Genomic DNA, 26,447 nt, shown 5'->3' on the forward strand with positions numbered 1-26,447 from the left:
TAATACACCAGTGGATCTCCTTGTTACCGTAGAAATCTCAATAAAAGTCAAAACACCAGTGCATCTCCTTGTTACCATAGAAACCTCAATAAAAGTTAATACACCAGTGGATCTCCTTGTTACCGTAGAAACCTCAATAAAAGTTAAAACACCAGTGCATCTCCTTGTTACCGTAGAAACCTCAATAAAAGTTAATATATATATATAATATACCAGTGGATCTCCTTGTTACCGTAGAAACCTCAATAAAAGTTAAAACACCAGTGCATCTCCTTGTTACCGTAGAAACCCTGATAAAAGTTAATACACCAGTGGATCTCCTTGTTACCGTAGAAACCTCAATAAAAATTATTACACCAGTAGATCTCCTTGTTACGGTAGAAACCTCAATAAAAGTTAATATATATGTATAATACACCAGTGGATCTCCTTGTTACCGTAGAAATCTCAATAAAAGTCAAAACACCAGTGCATCTCCTTGTTACCATAGAAACCTCAATAAAAGTTAATACACCAGTGGATCTCCTTGTTACCGTAGAAACATCAATAAAAGTTAAAACACCAGTGCATCTCCTTGTTACCGTAGAAACCTCAATAAAAGTTAATATATATATATAATATACCAGTGGATCTCCTTGTTACCGTAGAAACCCCAATAAAAGTTATTACACCAGTGGATCTCCTTGTTACCCTAGAAACCTCAATAAAAGTTAATACACCAGTGGATCTCCTTGTTACCATAGAAACCTCAATAAAAGTCAAAACACCAGTGGATCTCCTTGTTACCATAGAAACCTCAATAAAAATTAATACAACAATGGATCTCCTTGTTACTGTAGAAACCCCAATAAAAGTTAATATATATATATGATATACCAGTGGATCTCCTTGTTACTCAGAAACCCCTATAAAATTTATTACACCAGTGGATCTCCTTGTTACCATAGAAACCTCAATAAAAGTTAATATTTATATATAATACACCAGTGGATCTCCTTGTTACCGTAGAAAACTCAATAAAAGTTATTACACCAGTGGATCTCCTTGTTACCGTAGAAACCTCAATAAAAGTTATTACACCAGTGGATCTCCTTGTTACCATAGAAACCTCAAGCAATTTAAAACACCTGTGTGACTCCATTATATATGTGTTACAATTGTAAGTGACCAATGATCACTCTAGATAAAGGTCAAAGTGAAAGGTCAAAGTGTCAGCTGTTCACGTTTCCTTTGTATGGATTTACATGCTGGACTTCCCCCCCCCCCCCCCTATGAAAGGGACATACATGTAGCTTCAACTAATCTCGCTGTAGTCAAGTTTAATACAAACATTGACCTCATGCTACTAATTCAGTACCCTTTGTCCTATGCAGCCCTAGTTATCTTTTCTTTGATATTTCTAATAAATGTTACCTACATACATGTATGTTAGCAACATTAACATCAACTTCAAATCTTTGGCGAGTACATCCTCGATACTCCAGGGGTTACGGTCACCTCATCCTCGATACTCCAGGGGTTACGGTCACCTCATCCTCGATACTCCAGGGGTTAGGCTCACTTTCGCTCTCTGCTCCTTTGGAATATGCCAGCATAATTGAAGACTAACGGTTAGCTATTTGGTTGGTGTGGGTAAAAAAAAACTGGCCAGTCACAAAGCTAATAAGTGTCCCTTGAAGATTACAAAGGAGTGACACCTGACTTCAGAGCCAGTCAATTTTACCGTTATGAGATCGTGAGATTCTTTTGATGTACATCAAAGGATCAAACTAGTCTTCTCGTCTCATCCACAAGGTGGCGAACACTGAGCCTTCAAATTCGATTTCCAGGGGTGCAGAGAGCGAGATTGAGCGTATCCCCTGGAGTATTGAGGAGGATGTAGGTAGTGAACCAGCAGTCCTGAAACTTCTTGGATGATAATTCAGTTGAAGTCATTTAATGTTTCTTGTCCCTTGTAAATATATTCAAATTAAATTTTCTTAGAATAAGATTTAGTCCTAACTTACATGTAAAATCGATTTGAATATGGATGTTTTGTATCTACCACAGTGACAGTGCTGGCCATATTTAGTGATCTGAGGGTGGACGTCGACTTGTTTGCCTTAATCTTTGGAGAGAGCGTTCTCAACGACGCTGTGGCCATTGTCTTGTCTGAGTGAGTAACCTTGTGTTTATGCTGTTTTCCATCTAGCTTAACAGGATTATATTCAGTAAGATTTCTTGTAGGAATTTTCTTTTCCTATTTTGAAAAAACATATAATAAAAAAAATCACATTTTTAATATCATTTTTCATCACTCCTTGTGTAGGAAAATTGAGTTATACTGTATGTTCCTACAACTTTTGAAATTACACACATCAATTATAAACATGCTTAACGTGATTTGTATGATAGTCAGATTAATTTTGTTCCATACTTAAACAGATCGAACCTAGTAGGCATTTCTCTGAAATAAGCTGATATTTCCTCCTTTATCTCAAACAGATAATACGGTTTATATCATGTTGGCTACCAGCCAGGTGACTTCAGTTTGAAAGTATCATTAAAAAAAAGTTGTGAAACAAAAATCATACGTCATGGTGATGTTTTCAATTTGTGGTACAGTTATAAATAAACAGAAGCTTAAACATCTGCTGTCAATAGGAAAATCTATAACAATATAAAAAAGTACAATTTTATGAACATTTATCATGGCTGTAATAACATCTACCCACACTGTCCACTGATCAAAGATGACCTCAAAGAGATAAAAAGATGTATATATAGTTCTGCCAGAGTATCAGGAGATATTTTTATGTCTAGATTTGTATAAAATAAATGCAGCCACAGAACTATCCTTAACTCATTCGCCCCTACATATCTAAAGTGGACTTGCCCAGTCATTGATTTGGTAAGGTTCAAATGTGACTTTAGGGGTGAATCAGTTTATAGACCATGTCACGTGTAACAAGCCACAGTAATGCAACCACGATAGTAGGATTTTAGGTGTCATGTGGTTAAGATTTAAATAAAAAAAAGAATATTTTATATACTGTATTTATCCAGTAATAAGCCCATGCCTGGTAACTAGCCCACCTGTCTCATATACAGTTCCTTAGGAATACTGACAAATTCTATTTCATGTGATTGAAAGAAAAAGAGGGTTTGAAACTTGAACACTCATGCAGGTCAACCCCTACTATATATACCACATGAAATGTACACGGCTAATCTGAGTTTCTTTTTAATGGTTTTACATTTACAATCTATTTTGTGTATACATTGTATAACCTTAATTTGTTCTTACATAAATATTGTAAAATATTTGGCGTAATGGTTTTTATAGTAACACTCGTTGTTAATTCCAGTATTTACACGAAACTTTTTCTTTTGAAAAAATCGGAGCCTGACTCACTACACATGTATGTAAGTCTTTTGTACATGTGTATGGGAAAAAAACCCTCCAAAACAATTAACATCATGTACATAAACTATACCTGCTTTTAAGTCTCAAAAATTACTATTAATAGAAGAGTGAAAAGGAATTAATGAATGTGTTACTTTGATCCAGATCTCTGCAATACATGAACTTCGGGTAATATCATCTGTTCGCTAAAACAGCTATGTCCTACATTAAACACCAGCTTGGGATAAAGCTGGACTTCTGTCACCTGGTTTGCTGTTTTGAATCACATGGTTTTGCTGGGTTTTTTTATCACGTAATAACTTTGTGTCAGAGAGGAATTATAACAAATTAAGGTCACTAACTTCCATCTTTTGTAATCATAGCCATATTAAAATATATAAAACATGGGAAAAATTAAATCATTCCATATATATATGAATCGTCATGTCGTGTTTAAGTAATTTCACGCTTGGGTGTAAACATTTGATTAATTTATATATTCATTTCAATTGAACAGACCCTGAGGTCCAATAAAAGAATTGATAACAATATGTATGTTATAATACAGTAACAAAGATATAAGCAAAAACAACAGTAATAGTATGTTTTTCAGTGTTTCTTAATACTTGACAAAGAGTGACATATAATATCAGAATTATAAGTATCCATGATAAGGTTAAATATCTTTGACTTCTCATAAAAAGGCTGAATTTACGAATATTAAGTCTGCTAAATGAGCTGTTAACTAAAGCTTGTCACACTTTGTCTGAGATTTCAGGTCAAAAATTCTGAAAGCGTTGACTTGGACATCTACTCACAGTCTAAACCTGCCTCTATCTCCCACAAAACACCATTGAATCATTGCTTTGACCAAAATTATATATTTAAAAAAAATGATACTGAGGTGAAACTGGTTAAAATTTGTATAAAAATCAATGTAGAAAAATAGCTATGATGTATAACTGAGGATTTTTTTTTTATTTATCAAAAATATCTTTTATATTCAGAGTTTGTGTGTTATTAACTTCATGTACTGATAAAACATAAAAATGAATAATTATTTCCTCTTTATGGGGAATTTTGTTTGAAATCTATCTCGATATGACCAATCAATGATGTAGCTGGATGCTAACATTTATTCTTTAAGTATAAATTATTATGGCAGTGTTGACTGTTATTTAACACTACATTGCTAAAGTTCAATCCTTTAATTTCTCAGTTTTAGATACTTTAATGCCTCTGAAAATAAAATTGATAAATAAAATTGATAAATGAAAAGACTTGTTTCAGTCCTAGTTAAAATTACTTTATTGTATTGTGTATTATTTTCTTTATTAGCCCACCATTATCAGAATATTGACTGGGGTTAAATCGCCCTAATTGTCTACCGTCTGTCCGCAACGGTCTTAAACCATACTTGTTATCGCTACTTCTCAGGAAGTACTTGACAGATCTTTGTCAAATTTCCTATCTTATATAGAGGTCCCCCATGATATGCAGTTTTGCATGCTTTATTTTGAGACTGATCGAAAAAAGCAAAAATAGCAACGTTGAAAGGAAACTCAAACCCAACTGCATGAAATATTAATCAAAATTTACACAAAAGGCTGACAAGATTATCAATCTAGTAGATATATATATTACAGAAAAAAATCAAACTTACTTGAAACTAATGAGTTTTTTTTTATGATGGTGGGTGCCAAAATCCCTCTGGTATCTCTTGTTATTGTAATTAAACATGTCTTTTATAATTAAACATAAGATCATTTAATATATATGTACGATTATAACCTGTTTCTGTACTCCACAGATCCGTGGAGACCTATGGGCAGTATGCTAGCACAGGCTTCAGTGTTAATGCGTTGTTCAAATCCCTGGGAAGCTTTGTCGGAATATTTGCCGGAGCATTTGCCATTGGTTCATTTATTGGTTGTCTAACAGCTGTCATATCCTTTCTTGTAACGGAATAACGAGTCATAAAGTAAAAAAAATAGAAATAGAAAAACACAGTGTTTACACACATGGTTTACATAGTACTGTGATGTTGATTTTAACATAGTACTGTGATGTTGATTTTAACATAGTAGTGTGATGTTGATATTAACATAGTAGTGTGATGTTGATTTTAACATAGTAGTGTGATGTTAATTTTTAACATAATACTGTGATGTTGATTTTAACATAGTACTGTGATGTCGATTTTAACATAGTACTGTGATGTCGATTTTAACATAGTACTGTGATGTACTGTGATGTTGATTTTAACATAGTACTGTGATGTTAATTTTAACATAGTACTGTGATGTTGATTTTAACATAGTACTGTGATGTTGATTTTTACATAGTACTGTGATGTTGATTTTAAGGCTGGCATTTTTAACGTAACTATATATACATGTCTAGCAGTTAAAAATATGTCTTCACAAATTTCTTTCCTTAACTCCAATCACATTACTAAGTACACGAAGATCCGTGACTTTCCTCTGTTGGAGACGGCCTTGTTCTTCCTCATGTCCTATAGCACATTCCAAGCTGCAGAGGCTGCAGGTCTTACAGGTAAGCTCACCTGTTTGTACAGGTAGGTATATATATATATATTACCTACAAGTTTTATGTAATGTAAGGATAATACAGGTAAGCTTACCTGTTGTACAGGTAGGTATATTACCAACAAGATTATGTAATGTAAGGATAATACAGGTAAGCTTACCTGTTTGTATAAATACAGAGACGACACATCATACACACACCGTGTACACAATCGTGCGATTTACGAGTGTTGGAAACTTTTTTATACGGCATGACTATGGCTTTGATAAATCATCTATAAAAAAAAACAAAAAAACATAAGTTGTGGGACTTTTATGGGAAACAATAAAGATGAAAAAATCAAAATTTAATCAATAACAGTGTAAACGTGGTTAGAGTAAAAAACAAACATCACCAGGCTAGACCCAGATTTGAACCCCGGACTTCAGACTGCTAGTATATATACTATTGCTCTAACTGATTGAGCTAACTGGTCGACGGAATTGTCCTGGCCCAATTGTTCTACAGTTCTATATTCAAGAGAAAGTTAAGGGGAAGTCACTGTATATAGTACACAGTGGAGTGGGGCAGGGATCCCTAACAATCGTTCACTCTGTTGTGTGCTTATGTCCACACAATAGTGGTATTGGGTAAATTTGGTTAATTAATATTACGAAATGAGAAAATCAGGAAGACCCGTATGAAATAAGATACATCGCAGATATTTAATTTCTGGTCTGAATATTTTGCTTCACACACCATGTGTGTTACAAAGTGTTACAGTGACCATAACGGGGCCTGACTCCCAGGTAACATCAGGCAAATAACATGTTTATGATTGACTAGTGCTATTCTGTGGGATACCACACAGGCCCACTATACCTTTTACTGTCGCTGTTGTAGGAATTGTAGCAGTGCTGTTCTGTGGGATCACACAGGCCCATTACACTTTTAACAACTTATCTGTGGAATCAAAGCAGAGAACAAAACAAGTAAGTGTAATTAATCCTCCAACTATTTAAACAAAAACAATTCCGGTCGATCAGACTTTGATATATTTATACGTTACTTATATGTTGTTTGTTATTATTTCTGCTAGCGTGCAATCCTACATTGCAGTAAGCTATAAGGCAGACATGCATTAACTAGCATGTTAAAATACACTAATTTTGATATCAAACAGTTATAGTTCTATACTGAGGTTACCTTGAAACTGACTATATAACTAATATTAGTTTCTGGTCAATAATGCCCTAAAAAAAATCTGATTTGTACCAAAGGACTATGTATGGTTTGGGCCTTTTTTGGCCCCCAAATCCATCAAAATTAAAAATCTGCAATAGAACTTTCAAACGAACGTTTCTTTAATTTTGAATACTTCCCCAGTACTATTATGTAAATATTTATTTGTGTTTTCAATTTTGGCTGCCATGGTAACCAGGTCATATTTGAATAAATTATTGAAATTTGATTATTCAGTCAATTTTGACAGGTTTTCACCTAGTTTTTCTCTTAGCTACCACAGAGTGCACTCTTGAACAAACTTTATATTTCTCCTAAAGATGTATTACAGGTGCCTTCACATTACCCTTTGATATATAGTTTGTTCAAGCATGCGCTCTATAGTTTCTAGGAGAAAAACTATGCAAAATATCCCATTCACTGAATACTCAAATTTTTCTAATTTATGCAAATTTGAACTTGTTACCATGACATCAATAATTAGAAATATAAATAAATATTTTCATAATAGTATTTAGGAAGTATTCGAAATTTAAGAAACAGTCATTTCAAAGTTCATTTAAAGGTTTTGAATTTTGATGCATTTAGGGGCCAAAACAGGCCCAAACCATACATACGATAGTCCTTTGATATGTACATTATATGAAGTCCCACATTAAGTTTGATCGTCATTGTGTTGTGATTAACGAGGTTACTTGATTCAGATTGGATGATTAGAAGTATATAGTAGCCAAGCAATAACTGCCATGAAAACTAGTTTGATTTCAACCAAATTTGGTATGCACGTACATAATGGCAACTCTGGTGCTAAGATATTGGTATGATGCGTGATTAATGAGGCTGCTCAGCTTTGTTGGGTTACAATGGGAGCAATTGAATGTTTAGCTCAGAAAGTGTTCTGTAGTACAGTTTATACTGTAAAAGTATGAAAATCCTCACATGTGGAAATGTCGACGTCTTCACTCCTTAATCTGCGGTGAAGGAATATTCGCACAGGTAATGGTTCGATATTTGTAACTATTCTATATGTCTATATTCTGTATACCTTATCTAAATACAGTATACTGTAAATAATTCGCCTTGGTAATGGTTCCGATATTTGTAATTATTCTTTATATCTATATTCTGTATACCTTATCTAAATACTGTATACTGTAAAAAAAATCGCCAGTCAAACTTTTGTTCTTTGCCCATGAAATCAATTTTTGGCCAATGTTAATTTTGTCTTTCACATTTCATTACTATTTAAAATATGTTGTTTACTTATATTCACTGCAATGATAAATTTTTCCTCATTACAAAGGGCAAAAAGGCGAAAATTAATCTACATTGAAAATTCCCTGGTATACAGTATACATATTCCCATTTGGGTATTTTAAGGCTTTTTGTGCAGTTCAAAAAATGCGAGCATTTCCAAACTGCCATGATTTCCTGTTTTACTGTACTTTATGCAAATACATCTAATATGCATATATGTTTTGTTTTCTGTTTCAGTTATTTGAACTGACCAATTTCCTGGCAGAAAACTTTGTCTTTCTCTACGTGGGCGTGTCTATATTCACATTCCACGCACAAAAGTGGCATGCAGGGTTCATCTTCTCCACATTCGTATCCTTTAGTTTGTAATGTACAACATCATAGTCTCTTTCTGTTAAAGGAGTTATAATGACAACATTATTTGAGGGAGAAAATGGAAATTACGTATGTTTCTGTACTGAATTCTGTCTGGAAATCTGAAAGTTACTTTTTGCTAAAAAATAATATTTTTTTACATTTCAGATATAAAAAATAATTTGAAGTGAAGATAAGAAGTCCATTTTACCTCCTTTCAAAAGAAGTTATTTTTTCTTGAGATTTCTCGTAATCATTTCATTTTCATTGACTGACATTAACTGAGACATTAACTCAGTTAAAAGTTTCACGGTTTGGGTTTTACTCACCGGGTAGGTTTGGAATTTTTGGTTTTTCTTAAATAAATGGGAATTAATATGTGAGGTTTATGCAGTTATTTTGATCAGTATAAGTTTTAGGCTGATCTTCAATATTTCAATTTTGGCAGATAAGGCTGACCTTCTGTAATTTGAATTGACCTTAACTTAAACTAGCTTGCTATTTTTGTAGCGAGATTCTGTAATGTATATCCGTTGTCTTTATTGCTGAATCTCGGCCGACGGAAAAAGATCAAAAGTTCCTTCATGAATATGATGATGTTTAGTGGTAAGTATGGGAGACTGACACACAGCCCTGGACCCGTCTCTGGAGGGGTTCTGCAATTGGGGAATACCAAGGATTTCGAAATTCCACCCGAGGCCCAGGGTTGTAAATTTGGGTAACTTCATGGATAGGGATTTTCACTTCAAGACAAGGGTTTTGAATTGGGGTTACATCAATGATAGGGAATTTTATCTGAGTGCCAGGGTTGTGTATTGGGGTAACATCTTTGATGGGGAATTTTATCTGAGTGCCAGGGTTGTGTATTGGGGTTACATCATTGATGGTGAATTATATCTGAGTGCTAGGGTTGTGTATTGGGGTTACATCATTGATGGGGAATTTTATCTGAGTGCCAGGGTTTTGAATTGGGGTTACATCATTGATGGGGAATTTTATCTGAGTGCCAGGGGTGTGTATTTGGGTAGCACATTTTATCTGAGTGGCAGGGTTGTGTATTTGGGTAGCCCATTTTATCTGAGTGCCAGGGGTGTGTATTTGGGTAGCACATTTTATCTGAGGGCCAGGGGTGTGTATTTGGGTAGCACATTTTATCTGAGGGCCAGGGTTGTGTATTTGGGTAGGACATTTTATCTGAGTGCCAGGGGTGTGTATTTGGGTAGCACATTGTATCTGAGTGCCAGGGTTGTGTATTTGGGTAGGACATTTTATCTGAGTGCCAGGGGTGGGTATTTTGGTAGCACATTTTATCTGAGTGGCAGGGTTGTGTATTTGGGTAGCACATTTTATCTGAGTGCCAGGGTTGTGTATTTGGGTAGCACCAATGATAGGGAAATTCTACCTGTGGCCCATGGCTTATGAATTTGGCCAATACAATGTAACATGGATAGGGAAACTCTTCCTGTGGGCCAGGGCTTATGAATTTTGGTAACATATCGTGGATAGGGAAATTCCACATCAAGCCCAGGGTTGTACATTTTGCAACATCATGCATATAAAAATTACAGTTGAAGCCCATGAGTTGTGAATTTGGGTAACATCATGTCTGGTGAAATTCCACCACAGGTCAGGGATTGTGAATTTTGGTAACTTTATGGATAGGGGAATCGCACCTAAGGCCCAGGATTGTGAATGTTGGTAACTTTATAGATAGGGGAATTGCACCTGAGGTGGGCCCAAGATTGTGATTTTTGGGAAATACATGTACCATGATGAGCCTATGAAGGTAGAACAACCCTGACTTTCACATGTAGGTATGGAAGAGTTATTTTCTCTCATATCCAGCCTTGATAAATTAAGAAAACACTCATCTGTTGTAGGAAAGTTAATGATTTTTGCCCTATACAGTTGTACATGTAGGAAATATTTGTATGTGTGTCTGCACTGGTGCTACACATGCATAAGGTCCGAGACCAGTTCTCGACTCTCAAACATCAAAGGCTTTGAAGATAAAAACTTGTGTGCTATTCAGTCAACAGTCAGGATGTAAAGAGACTGTGCCGAGATGTGACAGCGATGTTATCTGCACAAGGTTTTGTGCTCAGCACAGTCATTGATCCAAGGGAGATAACTCTCCCAAAATTCACCATGAAGTCATTTATTGTAAATTTGATATCCCAGAATATTTTGTAAGATAGTCTTTTGTTACATGCCCAAGTGACTGCTTTCCTAACCCTGGATGGTTTTATGTAATAGATATCTGTACACAGAGGGATGGGAGAAAACATTTCCAGAGTCATATTTTAAACAATAATAAAAGTTGCTATTTATGATACAATTCTGTTGTTCACTAGAACAATGTAATCTTTCCAAAATAGTTTACAATGTTTTCTGTTAAAGTCAATCTATTGTAATTAGATAAGCCTGACATGTCAAACCATACCCTGTATGAAGCCTTATATTTGTAATTACTTGTCCAGGTCTACGAGGAGCTATTGCTTTTGCCCTGTCTATCCGGAACACGTCGTCGGAGGCCAGGAGACTAATGGTGTCCTCAACAATGATGGTTGTTTTAGTGACCGTCGTCATCTGCGGCGGATTTACCACTCCTATGCTACAGTGGCTGCAGATCAGGTAAACATAGATTAATATTGTCTGATTTCTATCATCTTTGTGTGAGTCACTTTATCTGTGCTAAGGGAACGGCTGTATCTGTGCTAAGGGAACGGCTGTATCTGTGCTAAGGGAACGGCTGTATCTGTGCTAAGGGAACGGCTGTATCTGTGCTAAGGGAACGGCTGTATCTGTGCTAAGGGAACGGCTGTATCTGTGCTAAGGGAACGGCTGTATCTGTGCTAAGGGAACGGCTGTATCTGTGCTAAGGGAACGGCTGTATCTGTGCTAAGGGAACGGCTGTATCTGTGCTAAGGGAACGGCTGTATCTGTGCTAAGGGAACAGCTGTATCTGTGCTAAGGGAACGGCTGTATCTGTGCTAAGGGAACGGCTGTATCTGTGCTAAGGGAATGGCTGTATCTGTGCTAAGGGAACGGCTGTGCCAGTCAAAACAATAAATGTGGTTCTGATCTTTGACATATGTGTGGAGTATATAATATCGACTTTATTTATTCCACATCAATTATGACATACGTTGCTTCAATTTATATCAATCACTCTTGTTGGGGCCATTTATTATGTTAAAGCATGGTGTCTTTATGTGGGAGAAGAGGAGTACCAAAACCCAGGTGGTTGGGCAGGTGACCCAATTCTTTTTCAAGTCTGATCAGGAAATAGAACCCCCGTTGCCTTGGTGAAAGTTTGTGGAGTATTTACTGCCGCTATGCTACAGTCATGGAAGGTTGCATAATTTTAGAGAGAGAAATTGGATTTGCGATCACAGTCATAATCTGCTGTAAATTCACCCCCTTGGCTGTATGCCACAGGATGGCTTGGTTTATTCGTTCAGTCACTGGCTTATCATGAAGGCTGTAGTGGTTGGACTCCCACTATTAGTGTGGAATTTTCAGATACACAATTACCTCCTGCCTGCCATACAGTTCACTGGATTGCTTTACCAGAATAATCTCTCAGCTACAACTGAACGTAAGAGTTCCTCCGTCTGTGAGGATTGAAATGGAATCAGCTACGACTGTCAGCTACGACTGTCAGCTACGACTGTACAGAGGATGTTTACTTCAGGGTCAACGTAACAGATGAGAGATAGCTATATATATAGTAGATAAAAAATAAATAAGTCCTTGCGAAGGAAAATATAGAATAAAAACATAAATTTTTCAGATCGTCCGCTAGGCCTTTCTGCCTTCTAGGGCTTCTTCAGGCGGATTGATGTTTATTTATCACCGTTGGTGATAAATATATATATATATATAGTGTGTCCCATCCCATTTTGGCTTTTTCTTTCTCAATTGTGGAAAGGAAATTTTCCAAGCCCGATAATTAAACAGCTTGAATTGAATTGGTTGTATAACAAATATGCTGCCTAAATCTTTCGTGAGTTCCTGGTGTGATGAAACAAAAAATACCCAATATTTTGGGTCTGACTTAGAGTCAGGCCTCCTATTTGGACATGGTAATTATGTCCAGGTTAATAGTACTCACTTCTGTTTGTAGGGTCGGGGTCGAAGAAGACCAGGAAGTGACGGACGGTTCCAGTATTAGAACTGTAAGTTATACGTTAATTATAACTCATCATTATTTATCACAGTAAATCATTATTTTATAATATTTATACTAAATCATCTGTATTCATAATTAAATCAAACATAAAGCACTCATCAAACATCAAAACCAGGGAATGGTAGGTCGATCAGGATTTAACACTGCCACTTATAAAATATTATATAGGTGTCTCGCTCTTCCCTTGATACCAGCCCTCATTGAGAACTTTTTGCAATTTTACATTGAATTTTCTTTAAGACTGTTTCGGATATTGATGAAAGGTGAAAGGTCAATTTACAGCTTCTTTTGAACCAGTGTGGAACTTATATACATTATGAGAAGTAAATGACAGTGTGTATGTGTGGTAAGTGACAGTATGTGTTCAATATGATCAGTATGTGTGGTAGGTGACAGTACATACATGTATGTGTTCAATATGATCAGTATTTGACGCCATGAAGTGTAGGGGTTTGATTGATTTGATTGCCGTTCGTCTGTACTAGGCATCGACGAGACAACGTCAGTACAGTTCCATGGAAAGTCCTGTGGCGGAGACGCCCACCTTCTCCAACGATCTGGTGCGTCGAGGTGTTGTGGGTTCTGCATGGGTGGTGTACATAATGCAGGGCTGCCAGCATGTATTGGACCATATTAGGCCCATAGTATACTTAAAAGTGGTGTCTAAACAGGGAATTTTATTTGTTTGAAGTTATTTAGAAATGTTAAACATATATACTTCTTTCTACAAGATGACACTTATAGACATTTTTGTTTTTGTTTTCCTAAATAGATGATTAATTGAGATATTTTTATCACTTCATTTGTTTTGTCAAACTTAATTCAGACGTTAAGACTAAAGGTAACATGAAGAAGATTTGCATTTGAACACTATACAATGAAGGTCAAGGTCACCATAGATATATAGAATGATATTGTCATTGTCAGGCTATTATTGGTGGTAGAATTTCCATGAACTTGATTTTTATGCTGATGGAGGCACATAAATGTCTTACAGACATCCATGGGTTTGAAAAAGGAGTCGGATATTTGCCTCATTTGAATATAAAGATTTGCTGAATTTTATTGGAGGAAGTTAATTTGATATATTTATCAATGGTGCTGGCAGCCCTCAGCATGATTCTGTAGTTCTGGGTTGTTGTCTGTCTTCCTGTCTGTGTTAGGATGTTGTACACACCTGCATGGTTTTGATATATATGTTGTACAGTGCTATACGGTACATTTAATATTTTGTTTCCATTTTCCTTTTTATTTTTGAAAAACACATATCATCTTTAACTAAAATTTAATATGGAGTTGTGTTCTTCTAAATGCAAATTTAAAATAAAAGCATTTTTGAATATTTTTACAAATTTGCATTTTGGGATTTTTCTTTATCAAATTGGAATGAAATATGTCTAAATCTCGCTTGCATTTTTGTTCCGAATATACAGGAACTTTGTATTTAGCTATACAGAAATAAGCCAGGTACCTAACCTATATAAACTAGCGAAAAATGCATCAATTCAACTGCTTTTCTAAGAATGTCCTCCTGTGTGGACATCAAATTGTTGCATTGAAGATGGTACTGCTAGAGAAAAGCAGGAAACTCCAATATTTCATACTTTTGAAAGTTTTTTGTTTGTAAGAAAAGCAAGCTTTTGGTTTAATTTACACCCTGTACAGATCTCAAACCTACAGAGCTCATTCCAACAGATCAAAGAGATAAAGAGATGGAGAGAGCTCACACTTATACCCTATACATATCTCGGAGCGATAAAGCTCATTCCAACAGATCAGAGAGATAAAGAGAGGGAGAGAGCTCACACTTACACACTGTACAGGTCTTAAACCTATAGAGCTTACTCCAACAGACCAGAGAGATAACGAGAAGGAGAGAGCTCACACTTAAACCCTGTACAGGTCTCAAACCTATAGAGCTTACTCCAACAGATCAGAGAGATAAAGAGAGGGAGAAAGCTCACACTTATACCCTGTACAGGTCTCAAACCTATAGAGCTTACTCCAACAGATCAGAGAGATAAAGAGAGGGAGATAGCTCACACTTACACCCTGTACAGGTCTCAAACCTACGGAGCTTACTCCAACAGATCAGAGAGATAAAGAGAGGGAGATAGCTCACACTTACACCCTGTACAGGTCTCAAACCTATAGAGCTTACTCCAACAGATCAGAGAGATAAAGAGAGGGAGAGAGCTCACAATTACACCCTGTACAGATCTCAAACCTACAGAGCTCATTCCAACAGATCAGAGAAAAATAAAGAGAGAGAGCTCACAATTACACCCTGTACAGATCTCAAACCTACAGAGCTCATTCCAACAGATCAGAGAAAAATAAAGAGAGAGAGCTCACAATTACACCCTGTACAGATCTCAAACCTACAGAGCTCATTCCAACAGATCAAAGAGATAAAGAGATGGAGAGAGCTCACACTTATACCCTATACATATCTCGGAGCGATAAAGCTCATTCCAACAGATCAGAGAGATAAAGAGAGGGAGAGAGCTCACAATTACACCCTGTACAGATCCCAAACCTACAGAGCTCATTCCAACAGATCAGAGAGAAATAAAGAGAGAGAGCTCACAATTACACCCTGTACAGATCTCAAACCTACAGAGCTCATTCCAACAGATCAAAGAGATAAAGAGATGGAGAGAGCTCACACTTATACCCTATACATATCTCAAACCTATAGAGCTCATTCCAACAGATCAGAGAGATAAAATGAGGGAGAGAGCTCACACTTACACCCTGTACATATCTCAAACCTATAGAGCTCATTCCAACAGATCAGAGAGATAAAGAGAGGGAGAGAGCTCACACTTAAACCCTGTACAGGTCTCAAACCTATAGAGCTTACTCCAACAGATCAGAGAGATAAAGAGAGGGAGAGAGCTCACAATTACACCCTGTACAGATCCCAAACCTACAGAGCTCATTCCAACAGATCAGAGAAAAATAAAGAGAGAGAGCTCACAATTACACCCTGTACAGATCTCAAACCTGCAGAGCTCATTCCAACAGATCAAAGAGATAAAGAGATGGAGAGAGCTCACACTTATACCCTATACATATCTCGGAGCGATAAAGCTCATTCCAACAGATCAGAGAGATAAAGAGAGGGAGAGAGCTCACACTTACACCCTGTACAGGTCTTAAACCTATAGAGCTTACTCCAACAGACCAGAGAGATAAAGAGAAGGAGAGAGCTCACACTTAAACCCTGTACAGGTCTCAAACCTATAGAGCTTACTCCAACAGATCAGAGAGAAGAGAGGGAGAGAGCTCACACTTACACACTATCAAAACTCAAACCTACAGAGCCGCACCTACAGAGCTGATCACTCAAACAGATCAGATAGATAGAGCTCACACTTACACTTTGTACAGAGCTCAAACCTACAGAGCTCACACCACCTACACTGATAAAGCTTACCGTATTTGACCGCAAATAAGCCCCCACCCCTAGTGAAAAATATAGGTATACCTGCAATGATAACTTTGAGCAAAAACAAATGTCTATGCCTCTTAATTTTCAGATATGAGCCAGTGAACACTTATATTTGATAAATTAGAACCATGAATATATGTGCATGACTGTTTTAATTACTTTGCAGTTTAGCTTGCCGCAGTTTAGCTTGCCGGAGTGTTCATGCGTTCCGAGGGGTCTGTGTGGATTGTGTTCGTCTCGAAAGGCAACAGATCAATCATTTCCAATGCACAAAACACTTCTTATTATAAAGTAGAGATTTCGTGATTTTCGTAATGAATATATATATATATTGACTTCATTTTCTTGAATGTTATTGATTCTGTTGAGTTTGCATAAATAAATTCAAATTAGCTGTTTGACTGAATTGTAAGCCAAACAGTTTATTTGATTTACGCTTTCACCCCTATGTAACTTTAGTAGACTCTTACCATGCATTGATCTGGATGAGTCCATTATGGTCTACAGTGGTGAAAGGGTTTAAAAAAGGAGCAAAATTTCTACTTTATTGTACAGCAACAATATGACACGCCACACACAGATTTGACCACAGGCCATGGTCAAAGTTTATCCCCAGAGCATAGTCTAAGCACAACCAATGTTCGTAGCTGGCTAGGTCCAAAAGCAACCAACTTCACCTGCTTTCTCTGGCCGAAATGCACTCAACACATGCTAATTTTCTTAAATTTGTCTTAATTTTCTAGATTTACCATTTATTTGCCCTCGGCAGTTGTTAAAATATATAATTGATGTGTTTAAATCAAAACATGCAGCTTGTTAGGGTAAATTCCAGGCATCCATTAGATAATCATCAACATTTCAGCACGAAAATTCCTATGAAATTGTTTTGTAAATTTCTTTGTTTTGCTGTCAAGATTTTCACGTAGAAAGTATATTGAATGTAAGTATGTTGAAGACGATAATTTGCTTGAAGCCTAATGTTTAATTTCAATTTATTGCGAAACAACTGCAATATAGTTGTGGTTCTGTAGTTGATTTAACAGACTTTAATGCATCAGCATAATCAAATGAAGATAAATTTGTTAAATAAAAAAAGGTGTTTTGATTTTGGTAACTTGAAAAAAGAAATCGGACAAAATATGTGAGTATATAAATGATATACATGTATAAACAGTAAACTAAGGTATTTCCTCAGCTTCCTTCAAATTAAAGATGTTACCTATTTTCTTGTAAATATTTTCTCGATATTTTTTTTGCTTTTTGTTGCCTGACCACAAATTAGAGGGTACGTTTTCAGGTTTGCTTGCTTTGAATTTAGACACCCGGGATTTATCCTACAATACAAACTGTAACTCATTGTAGGGATTATTGCAGGACAATGAAATAGAATTTGCTGTCATTTCTACTGAACTGTATTTGACAAAGGATTCCTAGGTGTTTCCAGGCATGGGCTTATTTCCAGATAAATACGGCAGTTGTATACAACTTGCCATAGCAAACTCTTCACAGTTACTACAATTAAATCAGCATTATTTTCTTTTTCACTTATTATCCCCCCCCCACCCCTTACAGTTCTAGCTAGTGTTACATGTAGATTATGGTTGAAGCTCTAAATCATGATGTGAGCTGAAACTTGCCAATGCACATAGGAATACATGATCATGTGGTAATAACCATTACATTTACCGTATGTTCTGCTTAAAGGATGAGATTACAGATGAAGGTGTATGTATTAGCTAATGAATTGTTATGGTTCATTGTGTACAAGCTTTAAGGCTGATTACTGCAAATAGTGTATAATTATGAATAATTGAAGCAGAAAGTCAGTAGTTGACCAATCAGTTACAACTTGTTAGGGTTAGGGTTACAATCAGTTACAACTTGTTAGGGTTACACTCAGTTACAACTTGTTAGGGTTAGGGTTACAATCAGTTACAACTTGTTAGGGTTACACTCAGTTACAACTTGTTAGGGTTAGGGTTACAATCAGTTACAACTTGTTAGGGTTACAGTAAGGGTTACAATCAGTTACAACTTGTTAAAAACAACTTAATTATTACATGACATGTTCTTCAAAGCAGGTAACCAATCGTTGAAAGCATGTCAATAAAAATAACCAATCGCCAATAGCCTGTATTTAGCAAGTAGCCAACAACTTATGGCTGTTCAAAGCAAGTAACCAATCGCCAACAGCCTGTATTTAGTAAGTGATCAATAACTTATAGCTGTTCAAAGCAAGTAACCAATCGCCAACAGCCTGTATTTAATAAGTGATCAGTTACTTATAGCTGTTCAAAGCAAGTAACCAATCGCCAACAGCCTGTATTTAGTAAGTGATCAGTTACTTATAGCTGTTTAAAGCAAGTAACTTGAAGACTGTCAAAGCAACTTTTGATTCGTCATTTGATGAGATGTGTCAGTATATACATATATGTAATCAAAAGTATTCAACTCATTTCGATGTCAAAATGAAACGTTGACCAGGAAGTTGGATGGTAAGACAGCTCATTATCTGAGGATGATATGCCTTTTTGACTATGAATCTACATTCTCTTTCCTCTTTCCAATACTATTGAAAAAAATCTCACATAAGGCAGGAGTAAATACAACGGTATCAACATACAAGAACAAAATTGTAACTTAATGTTGACACATTAAAACAGCATAAGGAACCACGGGCACGCCAAAACAAAAAGGAAAAGAAATTATGAAACTGTGTGTAAAGGGGAGGTAAGACTTTGTGCCCCTTAACAGGGAGTGATTCCTATTTCTCCGTCCCTTCACAGGTGTGTCTCCCGTTTTAGCCGGGAAAGATCAGCATGTCACCCCCTATGGGGAGATAGCCTCGTGCCGTTTAGCTCGTGTTCAATTATGACGTCATTAAAATGTGCACCGGTAATTGGGACGTCATCAAAATTGAATGACGATATTCATACCCCACATGTATGTTTGTTTACACTACTGTCGGTGGAGTTATAACTGATATGATAGGATGGGAGAAAAACAATCCTCCTCTACCTTGAGGGTGTGACGGATAAATCTTCAACCCTCGGGGTGATTTTTTATGTTGTCTAACCCTCGGCAGAGCCTCGGGTTAGACAACCAAAATACATCACCCCTCGGGTTGGAGATTTCTCTATCACACCATCAAGGTAAGGGAAGGTTCTGTTAGTCACATCTGCCTTGATTTCCCCCGTCAAATCAAGGAACGGCTCCAGTTGATAAAATACGTAATGAACCTCAGATACGCCCTGGAATTCTAGAATTAACCTGTGATGATGACTGTAAAATTTCTCGTGTGAATGGTGTTTCTCAACAGTGTTTATAATCGAGATCGAGGGCAATCTGACCCTCCCTACCCTGCTAGTTAGATTTCCAAGGAGTGACACCAAGTAAACTAAATTTACTGTTAAACATTTAAATTTTAAATAGAAAGTTGGAGATGTGTGGAACTGTGTTTAAAGAAATCATGGAGTTCTGTCTTAATTATTTGTAATGATATAAAATCAAGATAATTGATGCTAATGGTCACATATAGTAGTAGTATCCTTTGGACTCACCTAGCTTAATGCACCATCTACACAGATGTTTTGATATGTGTTCTGCAAACATTTGTAATGTCACAATAAGAAATTGGAGACAAATGGTGGAGGTTTGTCATATTCTTTCAATTTACAGAATCTGTCAATATACTAGATGATATGGTGGCACTGGTGATAAATAGAATCTTTAAATCTTTTCTATTCCTTTTGGTAATTGGTCCTCATTTTATCCCCCTCCCCCCATCAAAATAAAATTAGCTGGATACACGGGGATCAGGGGTCTGTCTGTCTGTAGACAGAGGTTTGTCAGGAGCATTTACTGCTGTGATCTTCTTATCCAATTTCCATTAAACTTGCATTGGTTTACATGATCAGTGCCTAAGTGGGTATAGTTGTGCAAATGTGATTTTATTTTGATTTAGATGATTTCCTTTAGAGTTATGTCCCTTTCTGATATCCTCTTAATATTTTTGGCTGCAGTATTGCTCCTTACTGTCAGCACAAATATTTATGAAACTTGGTACGCATTATTTGTATTCTAAGTAGCTTTGGGCTTGGATTTTTTTTTTTGACAGGAGTTATGTCCCTTTTCTAATTTTGTAAATGGGAGCTGGTGGTATTGGTAAGCTTATTGCTTACTGTTCTAATTGATATTGATTTATAAAGAGAGTATGTAATGGAGTCACATTTGATACATCATATATATATACATGTATATCTAAAAATGTACAACCAGCATCGATTGACTATTGTTTCTATCGTTTTTCATTCTAAAGTATAAAATACAAGCTATATAATGGGTCAGTCATGTACTGGAGAATTAACCTACGAGGATGGATACAAATCTATCAACATGAATAAGAGATTCTTTTGTTCACCCTAACAAGGAAGTGAACCAATTCTGTAGCCGTTATGGAAATGATGTAACCTGAAGTAGCTAATTATATAATGGGATCATGAAACTAATAGGTGTAATGGGAGTGATGAAATCTATAGTAGTTATGACAGTGATGAAACCTCTAGTAGTTATGGGAGTGATGAAATCTCTAGTAGTTATGGGAGTGATGAAATCTATAGTAGTTATGGGAGTGATAAAACCTATAATAGTTATCGGAGTGATGAAACCTATAGTAGTTATGGGAGTGATGAAACCTTTAGCAGGTATGGGATCATGAAACTAATAGGTGTAATGGGAGTGATGAAATCTATAGTAGTTATGACAGTGATGAAATCTATAGTAGTTATGGGAGTGATAAAATCTATAATAGTTATCGGAGTGATGAAATCTATAGTAGTTATGACAATGATGAAATCTATAGTAGTTATGGGAGTGATGAAATCTATAGTAGTTATGACAGTGATGAAATCAATAGTAGTTATGGGAGTGATGAAATCTATAGTAGTTATCGGAGTGATGAAACCTATAGTAGTTATGGGAGTGATGAAATCTATAATAGTTATCGGAGTGATGAAATCTATAGTAGTTATGGGAGTGATGAAATCTATAGTAGCTATGACAGTGGTGAAATCAATAGTAGTTATGGGAGTGATGAAATCTATAGTAGTTATCGGAGTGATGAAACCTATAGTAGTTATGGGAGTGATGAAATCTATAGTAGTTATCGGAATGATGAAATCTATAGTAGTTATGGGAGTGATGAAATCTATAGTAGTTATCGGATTGATGAAACCTATAGGTGTAATGGGAGTGATGAAACCTATAGTAGTTATGGGGTCATGAAACCTATCGATGTTGTGGGAGTGATGAAACCTTTAGGTGTAATGGGAGTGATGAAACCTTTAGCAGTTATGGGAGTGATGAAACCTTTAGCTGTGTTGGGAGTGATGAAACCTTTAGCAGTTATGGGAGGGATGAAACCTCTAGATGTTATGGGAGTGATAAAATCTATAGGTGTTATGGCAGTTATGAAACCTATAGCAGTTATTGGAGTGATGAAATCTATAGTAGTTATGGGAGTGATAACACTTTAGGTGTAATGGGAGTGATGAAACCTATAGCAGTTATTGGAGTGATGAAATCTATAGTAGTTATGGGAGTGATAACACTTTTAGGTGTAATGGGAGTGATGAAACCTATAGTAGTTATATGGGGTCATGAAACCTTTAGCAGTTACGGGAGTGATGAAACGTCTAGATGTTATGGGAGTGATGAAACCTTTAGCAGTTATGGGAGTGATGAAACCTCTAGATGTTATGGGAGTGATGAAACCTATAGATGTTATGGGAGTGATGAAACCTTTAGCTGTTACGGGAGTGATGAAACCTATAGATGTTATGAGAGTGATTAAACCTTTAGCTGTTATGGGAGTGATGAAACCTATAGATGTTATGGGAGTGATGAAACCTTTAGCTGTTATGGGAGTGATGAAATCTAAAGCTGTTAACGGTAATGATGAAACTGGAAATGCAAGTTTTGGAGAAATACACCAAGGCTGCAAATACACCAAGGCTCCAATTCTGGATTACAAAACCTTTACTAATACCTTCTGTGTGCCATAATTAGTCAAGTGGATAAGTATATTATAAATGTTGGACTATACAATTATGAACTTTGTTTTAATCTTTCAACAGGAGGAATACTTAGATGAAAGTAGCATGCCTGAACTGCCAGAATCCCCTCTACTTGAGGTAGTGTTTTTCTTACAGCCACTGTATCGACAACTTTTTTTCATCATTTCTCAAGAATCAGCTTATGTAAAGATTGATATAATTTATCAAAGTATAACTAGACCATGCAAAAACAAACCAAATCATGAATTTTATCTTCATACTGTACAACTGATTTTTTTCCCCAAAAAGATTGGAAGGAAATGGTGATGTGATGTATTAGATTCTTTATTCTACACCAAAGCAATATCAGTCAGGGTAGCCACTATTGAATATTAAGAAAAGCACTTCATATATATTTATCCTTTCATGTGTTGAGCTCACTTACGTTCTCTGCGCCCCTGGAATATGTCGTAGCAAAATTGAAGGCACTGGACTAGCTGTTTCGTCACAGGTCAACCAAAACTGACCAATCACTATAAGGCTGATACCAGTCCTTTGAAGATTACTGAGGAGCGACACCGGACTTCAAAGCCAGTCAATCTTCCCCTTACGTTATGTGACCGACAGATCTTTTGATGTACATCAAAGGATCAATCTTTTCTTTTAAATGTTTCATTCACAAGGTGGCGCACACTGAGCCTTCGATTTTGCTATGACATATTCCAGGGGTGCAAAAAGTGAAAGTTAGCATAACCCCTGAAGTGTCGAGGATGCTACAAATAACAGAAACAACTCAATGTGTATGAAAAATATATATTTTCTTTTGCTGTTTCATATCATTGATTTTTTTTTGTTATTTCTGCTTATGGAAATATGCAGTAAACATAACAATATTTTTTTATTTTTTAATATTTTAATATTTTAATATTTCATTTCTGAGAAAATGTGTAAAAATTGTTGTCTTTTGAAGGAGTTTTAGATATAATTTTGTTCCCTCCCTCGAGATGATAGAAATGACAGTTGCTGTTAGTTTTACTTGGGCATAGTCTTTTGTTTACAACAATAACCCAATCTGCTGTGTCCTAATTCCTTAACCGTTTGCCAGGTGTCATAACTTTGATGAATTTTATCTGTGATTTAAGAATATGTCGCTTTACTCGCTACACCTGTGATTTAAGAATGTGTCGCTTTACTCGCTTCACCTGTGATGTACGTGGGGCATGCCCTGTGATGTACGTGGGGCATGCCCTGTGATGTACGTGGGGCATGCGTGGGGCATGCCCTGTGATGTACGTGGGGCATGCCCTGTGATGTACGTGGGGCATGCCCTGTGATGTACGTGGGGCATGCCCTGTGCATGAGCAAGAATACACCATATATACAAGCTTTCAGCTGTATCTGTGACTGTAAGGTTTCTTATTACCCCATTAAACATTAAACGATGGGGGCATGACGAGTTTGCCTTTCACTATCTGTCCGCAAGATTCAAGATTTCATTGTTCACTCAGACACACACAAATGTGTTACAGAGGTTGCATATAATCAGCAGATTTTACACATGGCGGAACGCAACTTTAACATTATATATAATTTCACATGAAGTATTCAAATCTAATCTTGTACATTTAGGAATTTTTGAAATTTTTCTACAAACTTTATAATAAACATGAGATATAGAACCCGAACATCAGAACAAAGAAAATACCTGGTGCTCAGACGTTCATTTTTGTCAGACTAGAATATTACAGTAATAATTTGGAATGTATAATGTTTGGATTCAGCATACTGATTCATATTAACAAATAAATAAATAAATAAAGATACTTGCCATCTTTCCTGTAGATTCCACAGTTCTGTTAGATTCAGTAGTTTAAACCAGAAAATATAGCTTTTACATAATGATGTCCTTCTTAGTCAGAATACAATCGGTCAAACCATTATCAGACTTCATTGGTGGGTGTACAGCTTGAAGATAACTTACACCGTCTGTATATATCAAATATAAGTTACTATATATATATCTTTCATTTAGCTTCATTTACATTGAAATGGGATAGGGCAGACATATGGTTCAACAGAATTGTTCCAGTCTTTCATATTTTCAAAAGGATGTAGGCCTGTTGTTTAATTAAATTAGCAATCTTTTGAATCAAGAAACCTTAAAAGTCTGATTCAAACTGTTTTTCCATAGAATTCAATTTTTATTTCACTCTGCCCTTTTTTGAATTTTTGGAAATTCTTGTAATGCTTCAGTTTTGACCATAATAACATCGTTGAAACGCTTAATTCACTTTTGTTGTAAATTGTATCATGTCATTATAGTCTTTTGAAAAACTACAAATTGCAAATGTTTATTAACGAACATTTCTTTAACAGTGAGGTCCTTAATATACAAATTTTGTAAGTCATGTAAAGAAAGAGTTTGATTGTTTTCACTTTTTCTGCATTTTGTGAATTTTTGTCTAGACAGCTTATTAGGAAAAGAGGGCCTATTTTTTTAAATTGTGTATTTACCTATTTAACGGACCTGAAAATGAACGTTACGACTCCTGTAACCTTTGAATGCTAGATAGGATTAATGTGATGAATAGCTGACAGTTTTATCTGTGGCTGAGTGGTTAAGGCGTCTGGCTGTCTTCATCTGTGGCTGAGTGGTTAAGGCGTCTGGCTGTCTTCATCTGTGACTGAGTGGTTAAGGTGTCTGGCTGTCTTCATCTGTGGCTGAGTGGTTAAGGCGTCTGGCTGTCTTCTTCTGTGGCTGAGGGGTTAAGGCGTCTGGCTGTCTTCATCTGTGGCTGCGTGGTTAAGGCGTCTGGCTGTCTTCATCTGTGGCTCAGGGGTTAAGGCGTCTGGCTGTCTTCATCTGTGGCTGAGGGGTTAAGGCGTCTGGCTGTCTTCATCTGTGGCTCAGGGGTTAAGGCGTCTGGCTGTCTTCATCTGTGACTGAGTGGTTAAGGGGTCTGGCTGTCTTCATCTGTGGCTGAGTGGTTAAGGTGTCTGGCTGTCTTCATCTGTGGCTGAGTGGTTAAGGCGTCTGGCTGTCTTCATCTGTGGCTGAGTGGTTAAGGCGTCTTGCTGTCTTAAATAACTACCCATCTATCACTGGGTCGTGGGTTTGAGGACTGCAAGGTACTGGCAGCAGGTTGGTGGTTTTTCTCCAGGTACTCCGTCTTTCCTCCACCTCCAAAACCTGGCACAGCCTTAAATGACCATATCTAGCAGTTAATAGGATGTAAAAGCCAAACCAACCAACCAAACAGTTTCAGCATCGTTGTTATGTTCAAGATCTGTTATCTTGGCTACTGAACATTTGAAGATGACATGCCAGAACTTGTTTTTCATCGGATATCAATATCTTACTGAAATACTGAACAGCATATTCCTCTGATTTCAGGATATTTCTGCGGGGATGATCTTTTTAGCGATACCGCGGGTCAATAATGTGATAGCAAAAATGTAATACGATCTGCAGATTAATATGACAAGCGAAAAAGTTAAACATTGTAACCTTAATGTTGTCTTGAAATAACAAGCATGTGGTTGTTACGATTCATTTACAACAGGATTATCACGGGAGGTTTTCCAGTTATTCTTGTTTTTAAAAGTTCAGTCCTACCATAATCCAATCAACTATGTTCCAGAAAGTTATGGTACAATATATTTTCACAATGGTGTACTTTTAGTCTATGAATTATCTTTGTATTGCCAATATCTATTTGCTGAAGACATTACGAGTGCATGTGTGTAACACTAAACATTATACACTTACTAGAAGACCATTTACGCACTAACATTAGAATCATTTATATAAACTGTATTATATATTAATCATTGTACTAAACTTTGTTATTTTATATGTAATAACACATGACTGCAAACCTTGGTTTCCTTACAGAAAAAAATCTTATGTATTTTAACAAGGATATGTCAATTTTAAACGAACATTTATAGTTGTGCCCAATTATATATTTTTTT

At 36.3% G+C, this 26,447-nt stretch overlaps 1 protein-coding gene across 1 annotated transcript in view; it reads left to right on the forward strand.

Moving 5' to 3' along the window:
• The window catches only part of LOC110447908 (sodium/hydrogen exchanger 7-like), a 54,863-nt gene that overhangs the window by 22,485 nt on the left and 5,931 nt on the right, over positions 1-26,447 (forward strand). Inside the window, exons 6-15 of the mRNA XM_021493893.1 lie at positions 2,050-2,155; positions 5,196-5,331; positions 5,836-5,941; positions 6,818-6,906; positions 8,651-8,764; positions 9,262-9,373; positions 11,248-11,401; positions 12,897-12,948; positions 16,586-16,663; positions 22,554-22,610. Coding sequence (XP_021349568.1) covers positions 2,050-2,155; positions 5,196-5,331; positions 5,836-5,941; positions 6,818-6,906; positions 8,651-8,764; positions 9,262-9,373; positions 11,248-11,401; positions 12,897-12,948; positions 16,586-16,663; positions 22,554-22,610 — 1,004 coding nt within the window. The remainder of the gene's footprint in view (positions 1-2,049; positions 2,156-5,195; positions 5,332-5,835; positions 5,942-6,817; positions 6,907-8,650; positions 8,765-9,261; positions 9,374-11,247; positions 11,402-12,896; positions 12,949-16,585; positions 16,664-22,553; positions 22,611-26,447) is intronic.

This window comes from Mizuhopecten yessoensis, unplaced genomic scaffold (genome assembly GCF_002113885.1).
Source record: "Mizuhopecten yessoensis strain PY_sf001 unplaced genomic scaffold, ASM211388v2 scaffold3661, whole genome shotgun sequence".
Lineage (NCBI taxonomy): Eukaryota > Metazoa > Mollusca > Bivalvia > Pectinida > Pectinidae > Mizuhopecten > Mizuhopecten yessoensis.